This window comes from Hordeum vulgare, chromosome 7H (assembly GCF_904849725.1).
Source record: "Hordeum vulgare subsp. vulgare chromosome 7H, MorexV3_pseudomolecules_assembly, whole genome shotgun sequence".
Taxonomy (NCBI): Eukaryota; Viridiplantae; Streptophyta; class Magnoliopsida; order Poales; family Poaceae; genus Hordeum; species Hordeum vulgare.
In genome coordinates, this window is record NC_058524.1 from 288,008,715 (window position 1) to 288,019,056 (window position 10,342).

General features: G+C 44.4%; 1 protein-coding gene across 4 annotated transcripts; it reads left to right on the forward strand.

The window, feature by feature from the left end:
• The first annotated feature begins 5,685 nt into the window (after positions 1-5,685).
• Positions 5,686-10,041, forward strand: LOC123406934 (glucose-6-phosphate/phosphate translocator 2, chloroplastic-like). Of its 4 annotated transcripts, none has more exons than XM_045099950.1 (6): positions 5,686-5,913; positions 7,040-7,527; positions 7,619-7,844; positions 8,411-8,633; positions 8,977-9,190; positions 9,711-10,041. In XM_045099950.1, exons 2-6 carry the CDS (start codon positions 7,045-7,047, stop codon positions 9,720-9,722), a joined length of 1,158 nt encoding a protein of 385 aa, XP_044955885.1. In that variant the 5' UTR covers positions 5,686-5,913; positions 7,040-7,044; the 3' UTR covers positions 9,723-10,041. The 4 variants fall into 4 exon arrangements, with proteins under 4 accessions (XP_044955885.1, XP_044955883.1, XP_044955882.1 ...); XM_045099948.1 differs by having other exon boundaries at positions 5,689-5,955; XM_045099947.1 differs by having other exon boundaries at positions 5,689-5,939.
• The last annotated feature ends 301 nt before the right edge of the window (positions 10,042-10,342 follow it).

The following is a 10,342-nucleotide window of genomic DNA, read 5'->3' on the forward strand; positions in this document are numbered from 1 at the left end:
AGAGCTTGGTGTCATGGGATGTGATGAGCCCAAGAGGATGATTCCTTGATGTGGCAGTAGAGGGTGAACCCATCTACAACATGGTGGTTTTGTTTCATGCTTAGGAGTTTGTATGTGCAAGTTGTGCTTTGTCAAAGTAGGCATGTGGCTGAAATTGTCAGTTTAGTGAAAATATATGATTTTCACTAAGTCTGAGAAACTGTTGTTATTTTCTTCCCTTGTAGTTGTGGTTGCAAAAGTTCATGTGTTGGGAATCAGCCATTGCAATAAACTAGAGAGTTTTAGCTTTTGTGTTTGTCTAGCTCTTTGTCAATTTTCAGTCCTTTTTACTTCATGTAGATATTGTTTTGGGGGCTGTCAAAATGCTTCAGAGCATAAACAGCTAGTGAGAATCTGAGATTTTCACTAATCCCTGAAAACTGATATTTTTGTCCAAGTTAGCAATTGTAGATCTTTCTGTGTGTAACTCCTTTGTATTATCTTTTTCCTCATGCTTGTAGAGCTTTTGAATAGCTTTTGCCACATATCTTGTTTGGCACATTTGGGTGGCTATAGGTGCCTTGTATGTTGCTCTCAAACTGCTATGTTGTTGTTTAGGACAGAATGCATAGTTTTGTTGTTTTGGAGCTTGTGGGTGCATAGTTGGTGGAGTGGTTCGTTTCTTAGCACCACCCCACCTATACTTGTTTTTTTGGTGATGTGGCAACCTGGGAATACCAGAAGTATGCCATTAAGGAGTGCTTGTGGTAGATTTGATCCGTAGGACTCCATTTCTTGTTTCGTAGTTTCCGGTTGATCCGTAGCTCCGTTCTCAACATTCTTTATATGTTTTTGCATCGTTTTCGCATGATGCACCTGTTCATGCCATCTTCATGCATGTCAAGATAGCTTAGAGTGAGGTTTTGTCCAAAAGTTTGTCTTTTCTTCTCATGCATGTGCAAGTGACTAGAATAGAGATGCATGCTACATTCTCATCTCATGCATCATGTGTTTGTGGCATTATGTTGTTCATTGGATGCTATTTTTATGTTGGGTAGCACCGGGATCGGAGAGCGAGTACGTGGACTCGGGAGAGTACGTGCAGGACGAACAAGAGCAGTTCCAAGCTGAAGACATCACAGGCAAGATGACCATGACCTTGATACCGTCTCTAGCTTTGTTATGCCTAGATTCACCTTTCCTTCGTCATATGCTCGCTGCCTACCACTGAAATAATTGCCTCCTGATATTGCCATGAAACCCAAACACCTTCCCCTCCTAGCTAATATTGAATGGCTAAGTAGGCTTGCTCAGCTTCTAATGTTAGCGTTGCTAGTTGCAGGTGCAATTGTCTGATGTGATAACATGAGTTTTGATATCATTATGTTAAATATGTTATTTAATTAATGCACCTATATACTTGGTACTGACGGGAGGCCTAGCCTTTGTCGGGTGTTTTGTTTCGTTATTGCCGCCATAGTTTACGGCTACCGGTGTTTGATTCCAAAACTGATCGCTCCTAACACATTCGGGGTTGTTATGGGGACCCCCTTGATAAATCGTGTAATGTTAAGACTTGCCCCGCAAGACCCAACATTGGTTTTAATTTGCTAATCAGTTAATAATAATCTGCATAGGGAATAGATACCCCGAGGAATAAATCAACAACCCGGGCCAGTGCACCTCATGAGTGTTGGTCCAAACTAGAGCACTGTGCGGGGCCAACTCAAGGCAACTTGATAGATTTCTATCAGGCCACTGTACGTGTCGCTCATCCGTCGTGTCCTGAGACTGAGATACGCGGCTCTTATCGGGGTCGTCGACACGACGGGAGGTCCTGCTAGTCTTGTCTTACCTTAGCGATATATCTTGCGTATAGGAATCCCGGTGAAGCTTTGGTTCTCCCCAGAGTTGAGGTTTTCCTCTAAGGAATCCGACGAGATCACGAGATTCGTGATACAGGATTACTTTGCGGCCCGTGACCATTTGTGATGGACTAGTTGGAGCACCCCTGTAGGGTTTAATCTTTCGGAAAGCCGTGCCTGCGGTTATGTGGCAACTTGGAATATTTGTTAACATCCAGTTCTAGATAACTTGAACTTAATCTAATAAAACTGCCAACGTGTGCGTAACCGTGATTGTCCCCTTCAAAGACCTCTCTTCGATCGGGAACACGGCGGGGTTATGTTTGACGTAGGTAGGTGTTTAGGATTACTTAGTGATCACCTAGTCTTCGCCCGCTAGCGTAGACCACCACATCTATAACTTGTTCTTCGTAAGTTAGCCACCATACTGCTTAGGCTGCTGCAACTTAAACACTGAACCTTCCTCACCTAATAACTTGACTAGTTTTGATACCGAGGTCATGGATTGCTGAGTCCCTGTGGCTCACAGATTACTTCAACACCCCAATAGGTACAGGTACGCCCGACACAGGTGATCCAGATGGCACGCAGTTGGCGTGGCAGTACGATGAGGAGAATGACCGGCTGTATGTGAACTATCCAGAAGACTGAGGCATGGTCGTGATCGTGGGCAAGCATGCGGGATAACATAGCCTTTTTCTCAAGTTATGTAGTCTGTAGCGGAACTACCTTGTTTGAATAAATGTGTGATGTAAACTCTGTTATTATCTATGGATATGGCAAACGATTCCCTATTTGTCATTCTTATATTATGTATGTGCTATGTTTAGCTTGCTTGCGAAACACGTAGATGCGCTTCTTTCCATTTTGGGGCCTCGTTCCCTAAATTGGAAAGGACCGCATCTTAGTCGTTACAAATAATTATGGTATGGTGTGAGGTATCATCCTAGGCAATTGATAACAAGATCGGTAATCATTCTTGCAATTTTATATGAGGGATAGACATGAGCTAACATACTTTCCATACTTGGATCATATGAACTTATGATTGGATCTCTAGCAAGCATCCACAACAACTAGAAATCATTAAGGTAAACCCAACCATAACATTAAACATCAACTCCCCTTTACTTTCATACACAAACAACTCCCTTGCTTGCGTGAAAGTTTTTGTCACTCTAGCCACCCAATATAAGAGAATCATGAACATATTACAAACCTACAGTGAGAATTCCCTCACGTTTGCACGACATAAAGGGTACCATAGGACAACACCAAAATAAAACATACACTCAAATCAATCAAGATCATCAATCAACCCAAAGGACAACATAAATCTACTAAAATATCATAGGATGGAAACGCATAATTGATTAATAATATGTGGCATGCAACACCATGTTCAAGTAGGGGATTACAGCGGGGTGCAGGAGAGTGGACCGTCATAGATAGATGAGGGAAGGTGATGAAGACGGTGATGTTGATGAAGACGATCAGTGCGGCGATGGTTCCCCCGGCGACACTCCAGTGCCACCGGAAGAGAGGGGGGAGAGCCCCCCTTAGGCTTCCTCCTCCATGGCCTCTCCCTAGATGGGGAGTGGTTCTACCCTCTCGTACTTGGCCGCCATGGCTCTCGGAGGGGCGAGAGCCCCTCCGAGATTGGATCTCTCTCTCTGTTTCTCTCCTGTTTCGCTATTGTTTTCTGGCCCTTCATTGTTTCTTAAATATCCGGAGATCTGTAACTCCGATTGGGCTAAAATTTTGAGGAGATTTTTATCAGACAAATATCTTTCTCGCGGCGAAAGAAGGGATCCAACCGACTTAAGGGGGAGGCAAAAGCTACTAGGGCGTGAGCAACCCCCTCACCACACTCTGTTGGCTTGTGCCTCCCTCGGGCACAGTGTTGCATTGACTTCTTCCTAAAATCTCCGTAAATTTTTATCGCGTTTGGATTTCGATTGATATGGAAGTTTTGCGAAATAGAAAATACACAAAAAACAGGAACTCGCACTAGGCACTAGGTAAGTAAGTTAGTTCCAAAAAATAATATAAAATGTTGCCAAAAATATATGAAAGTTGTAGAATATTGGCATGAATACTTCATAAATTATGAATACGTTGGAGACGTATCATCGTCCACGACGTCGTCGTCATGAGAGTGGTGCAAAAAGACGGGAGGCTCACCATGCTCCATTCCCCGCAACCGCAAGGCAACTAACCCAACACTCTTGAATCTCAATCCCTCCTCCTTCCCTCGTGTGTCGCACCAGGAGAGGAGCGCCACGTCGCACGTGTCCTGTACGACAGTGGGTTTGACGCCCGTGAAGTCCTCGCTTCTGCATGCCTCAAATTTCTTGTCCTTCGTCTCCGCGTGCACCTCCCGGCTCGCAGCCGCCGCCTAATGCGGCCCCCGAGCGCAGCGCCGCCTCCCCGCCATGGCCGCCGCCCCCATCACTCCATTTTCTCCTCCTTCGTCTCCGCGCGCCTCCCGCCTCGTTGTCGCCGCTTGATGCGACGCCCAAGCACAGTGCCGCCTCCCCGTGATGGTCGCCGCCGCCCTGCAAGCCTGCACCGCCGTGGTTCGTGGCTTGAACCCTAGCGAACTCCTTGCCCGTGCTGAATCTTCATTTTCTCCTCATTTATCTTCGTACTCCCCTCCCACCTCACCACCAGCGCCCCAACTCAGCCCCCCCCCGGCGCGCGGGCGTTGCCATGGCCGTCCCCTTTAAAAAACAGGAAACCTTATCTCTAACTAGCGACAACGACAAGCAACGACGACTGGCGAGAAGGGTGACTCGTCGTGGCAGACAACATGACGATGATTGTTCTCGGTGAGAGACGGAAGTGGGGGCGCGAGGGGTTGGGGAAGATGGATGTATGCGTGCGTGCGTGCCGGACTCGCAGTTGTTGCCCTTTTCACAGTCTTTTTGTCGCCTTTTTGCACAAGAGAAAGCGAAAGAGATAAGGTTGAACCGTCATGATGACTATAATGTTTAACTCTCCTTTAATAATAGAGATAATCAACACCTGGCTATACAAGCTTTGAGAAGACGGGTGCCAAACAAGCTGTAAACAGACTTCATCTAAAGTACGTGCCCTACATAAAAGGGAAACGCTTCTCGCTGGTGCGCCGGCCGAACCGTTCGGCCGGCCGCACGCGACCGCGCGGGCGTCCGCTGACTGGGCACGCAACTTTTTTCGTCTAAAATTGTTGTAACCAGCGTCATATTTGCTACAAGCGTTTTGTTTTGCTACATCTGTCCGCTAAAAAAGCTGCATCCACGGTTGGTTGCAACTCCAGTTTGTCGGATTTTCGTTACAATCGGTGTTTTTTTACTTTTGCTACAACCGTGTTAATTTTTGCTATAACCGGCATCATTTTTTGCTGCAACCGTTCACTAAAAAAGTTGCATCCACGTCACGTAGATATTTGCTACAACCGACGTTTGACTTTTGCTATCACGCACCATCAACTTTGTTTTTTTGCTACGATCACGTAGATATTTTTTTTGCTACAATTTTTGTTTTTTGTTGCAACCGTTGAAAAAAATTAATGCATCGCGCCGAAATTTGCTGCATCGAAGGAAAAAATATTACATGAAGATCTAACGGTGCGGACTCGCGGGAGTTGATGGATCGTGCGGCCCGCGCGCGGCCGGCCGAAAGTTTGGGCCGGCGCGCCGGCGGAGAACACTGGCCTACATAAAAACTCCAAATTACAACATTTGCAGATCGGTCTCCTAGGAGAAGACATTTGCAGAAAGACCCTGGTACTTGTAAAGTCTAACAAAGAGCCACACGGCACCTAACCTCCCCGCCCCCCTCCCCAGCCGCCACCTTCCCTTCCTTTATACTCGTGGAAGGAACTGAACTCCCTTCCTCCGTCCTGCCTCGTGCAATCCCCCTTCTCCCTCCTCGTGATCTCCGGGTTCCCGTCTCAGATTCCCAGGTTCGATCTTGATCCCCCAGCTATCCCCACCTGCCTCTCCCGTCCTCGAATCCTTCGTCGCAGAGGCGCCGCTTTTACCTCTTCTTGCCGCGATTTGAGAAGAAGACTTTATTGATCCGAGTAAGTGTTCTTGGGCGGGAAGAAAGGTGAGATCTTGCACAGGTTTGTTCTTTCGATCCTGGAAAAATAAAATAATTAATCTTCAACGCCGCTTTATGATCCGTCGCCGTATCACCCATCTCTCTCACCCAGCTGCCAACCATCATCTGCGGTCGGCGCCTCGCCGCTGTACCTCCCGCACCACCAACTCGTCGCCTCCCGTACCGTTCCCTCTCCTGCAGGCTGCAGCCGCTGGCTTGTCTGTTCTATATTTCCTCCAACTTTTGACCCAAAACTAATGTTTTTTGTTGTGTGCGCGGGGGGTCGATAAAAAATGGATGCGAAATGTGCCCAGTTAGACGACCGTGAGAGTTGGAGGTTGTGCAAAGGGGCCAAAGTGAGCACCCTTACATGTAGATCACTGTGCGAAAGCGATGTGCGTATGCACAATTTGTCCTCATGTACACCTAGCGTTTCAGCCTTTGGGGATTTTGCAGTGACCAAGCTCATATAGCTCCCAGTCTGTGACGTGCACGAATTGTATCTAAGACAAGTAATTTGGGAAGGAGGTAATACTAACAAGAGAGGTAACTGGTTGGATCATGCTTGGGTAATGCATTCATTCGATAATAATCTCAAGGAAAGTTTGCATCAACAAAACTGGAGTACAATATCTTTAGCATTGTTTTGGGGAAAGTTGTTCCATCTCATTTTCTTGATCACCTCAATGGAGGTCTCACTGAAAAGGAACATCATAGTTTTTTAGCAGCTCTTTGTTGAGTTTTTATGTCACTTGCTATCTGGTATTCCTTTATATAGGGTTCCTTGGATTCAAAGGATTTTCACAGGAATTTTAGAAGGTTAGAATCCTTAGGAATTTTTCCTATGTTGGTTGTTTGATTCATTGGATTGAACCCTATAGAAAATTTTCCTTAGGATTTCTTTGTACTACTTCCCATAGGATTTCTAGCATCCACTCAAACCTCTTTGAAAGAATCCTTTGCTTTGCCTATGATGCAATCAAACAACCCAAAATCCTGTATGGTTGAGATGAGCATGCCATTTCAATCCTATGTCTTTCATATTCCTGTGTTTTTAGAATCCTGTGAATCAAAGAGGCCCTAAATGTTTTTTGGTTGATCTGCAGGAGCCATGATACCTGCTGTGAAGCTCTCTCCGGCCGCCTTCTCTGTCACCAATCAACGGACTAAATCAGCTTTGGTTCCATCGGTGTCCATTCTCAACACAAATTCTTTTGTGTCCTGCTCCTTTAGACCACTCTACCTCACACGGATAGATGACCCACAGACTTCTGAGCTGAAGCCTCGGAGGCAGCTTCTTGACTTCCAGTGTGCAGCTTCAGCGGCTGATGACAAGGAGTCAAAGGCTGAGGTGGTGCCAGCTAGCTCAGAAGCAGCACAAAAGTTGAAAATTTCAATCTATTTTGCGACTTGGTGGGCGCTTAATGTGATCTTTAACATCTATAACAAGAAGGTTCTCAATGCTTTCCCGTATCCCTGGCTCACCTCCACACTATCTCTCGCCTGCGGCTCAGCGATGATGCTCTTCTCATGGGCCACCCGCCTAGTTGAGCCCCCCAAGACTGACTTAGATTTCTGGAAAGTGCTTTTTCCGGTGAGTTCGTTCGTTCTGTGGCAACTATTTCATCTGTTATTGTGTCTTGATGGAAAATCATGAACCATATCTGTTGTTTGCATTGATGAAGGTTGCTGTGGCTCATACAATTGGACATGTTGCTGCCACAGTGAGCATGTCAAAGGTGGCAGTGTCATTCACACACATTATCAAGAGTGCTGAGCCTGCATTCAGTGTTTTGGTGTCGAGGTTCATTCTTGGAGAGTCATTTCCGATGCCTGTATATCTTTCTCTTCTCCCGATCATTGGTGGTTGTGGTCTAGCTGCTGCGACAGAGCTGAACTTTAATATGATCGGTGAGGATAATTAAGTAAAATTCCTCTTAAGTTGTTTCTCTCATATCCTCTCTCTATTAGTTGTCGAGAAATTGATGTGCCGTTTGCGTCTAACCATTATAGTCATGATGTTCATAGATATAAGGGAGCAGTTTGTGTGAATTAACTGAGGTGACAATTCCTAATTGCTAAAATAATCAACATTCCATTTTTTTTTTGACATAAAAACTGAAAAGACTTGTTAAATGATCATTTACTCTATCTGGATTCAAGTGAGCCTCCAGAACTATGTGCTTTAGATTTGACACTTATGGAAATGAATAAACAGTAAAGTAATGATACATAAAATCTTTTAACCTTGCGTAAGTTAGGCAAATGGTTACATAAACCGAGGCTAGTGTATTCTACTTAACACAAGAAGATACAGCTTAAAACCTTTTTCTCGTGGAATTTAATGCCAGACAAAATAGAGGGCATGGCTGCATAGGCAACTTTGCAATTTTTGATCGGTCTTGCACTGGTTAGGGGAGGCGCTATTCTGATGTACTCCTTCCATGATGCTAATAGCCTATTTATCCTCCCACCAGGATTTATGGGTGCCATGATATCGAACCTTGCATTTGTTTTCCGCAATATCTTCTCGAAGCGGGGCATGAAGGGGAAGTCTGTCAGTGGCATGAATTACTACGCTTGCCTTTCAATTATGTCACTGGTCATACTCGCACCATTTGCTATTGCTATGGAAGGCCCACAAATGTGGGCCGCTGGATGGCAAAGGGCTCTTGCCGATGTCGGCCCCAACGTTCTCTGGTAAGCAGGAAAAATCAAGCATTCATTTTTTTCTTCTACATTTATACCATGTACTGTGAGTTGTACTCAAATTACATGTGGAAACTTGACATGATCTCTCCATATTCACACCATTTAAAGACATATTTCATCTTTTTTTGTACATTTAACTCACTAGCAGCACTGTTGCTTATAGCCTTTTAATGCTCTTCTGGACATATTCGGTTGGGAGTCTTTGTTGACAATTCAACATGTTGTGTTGGAGGTGGCCAGGATTTATGCGCATTCATACCAGAACATATATCGCATACTGCTTTTCATTGCATTGACAGTTTTCTGATGTTGTAAATGTTCGCTCATGTAGGTGGATTGGTGCACAGAGCGTTTTCTACCACCTGTATAACCAGGTGTCCTACATGTCTTTGGACCAGATTTCTCCATTGACGTTTAGCATTGGCAATACAATGAAGCGCATATCAGTTATTGTTTCGTCAATCATTATCTTCCGTACACCTGTCCGTCCTGTAAATGCACTAGGAGCTGCCATTGCCATCTTTGGCACATTCCTGTACTCTCAGGTAAATTTGGTTGCTTTAAGATTTTCTTCTGATTGTCCTTCCCTTGTATCTATTGAAATAAAACTTTCTTCTACTGGACTTAGCATTTAATATCACCACTCCAGTTTGTGCATACAATTATGTGGCCTCTCCTATGGCCATAGAGGTGCAGAGATAGCCCAAATTATGAAACATGCTACTTTCTGATCCTTGCTGTTGTTGTAATTCGAAATTACGATTGGTTGCTTTGAGGGGCAGGTGGCATTTTATGAAAAACGTGACTAGATCATGAAGAGAAATCATCAAATGATTATGTCAATGCATGCTCAAAATACACTCAAGGTAGTTTGGCAATGACTGCAAGTATTTACTTGCCTGCTCTACCAAACGGGAAATAAGAAACCATAGACATATATTCGAGTAATGAGGACTTGATAAACTTCTTTTGTGTTGATTCTTCTTCCTCTGTTGTTTATGCCTAACTTAAACATTGCATTTTTATCTTTACAGTTGACATTTTCTTTACTGCGTTCTGATGTAGGCAAAGCAGTGAGGTTTGACTGTTGTTGAAGGTCAGGTTCATGGATGAAGAATGTCTGCAGAAATAGTAGCAAGCACCGGGGCCAATTTTGCTTGTGCAAGTGTCTTGTAGATACAGGTTTAGGTTTTCACGCAAGAGACGATAATAATAATGGACCATGTTGCTGTTTCCTTTTATTTGTTAAATCACAAACTGAGCTCCAGTTATCACGAACTGTTGTTGTATCTTGAAATAAGAACCGCATGGGAATTCATCTGACAGTTCCGTTGCTGGAAAGTAACGATAGTCCTGTGCTTAACAGTAAATTATTGAGAATTAAGAACTTTGTGTATTTCGGATGGCATGCTTTCTCTTATGTTTCCAGCTTCTTGTTTGTTGTTTGCCAGGAGCCCTGTAGTTGGAAAGGTCTTGTTTATATCAATAAATTGTTTGAAGTTTTTTTAAAAAAAATCTCTGGTCACTTTTGTAGTCACTTGCAAAAAAAATGATCATTATATAACTCTGTACGAATGGAAAGACTCTTCACGATGCGCGACGCGTAGCTTTGGTGCTCGCAGCCACTTCTGCCACAGTAGCTTCCGCCTAGATCTTCCCCCGGGTTTCCTCTGCTGGTGTGTTATGCCACTTTTAAT

What these genes read in the sequence shown, in the direction of transcription:
- LOC123406934 (XM_045099950.1), top strand. Translation starts at nt 7,045, where the DNA reads ATGATACCTGCTGTGAAGCTCTCTCCGGCCGCCTTCTCTGTCACCAAT. An exon ending in TCTGGAAAGTGCTTTTTCCG is followed by an intron (nt 7,528 to 7,618) that starts GTGAGTTCGTTC and finishes GCATTGATGAAG; the next exon opens with GTTGCTGTGGCTCATACAAT. An exon ending in GCTGAACTTTAATATGATCG is followed by an intron (nt 7,845 to 8,410) that starts GTGAGGATAATT and finishes TCCTCCCACCAG; the next exon opens with GATTTATGGGTGCCATGATA.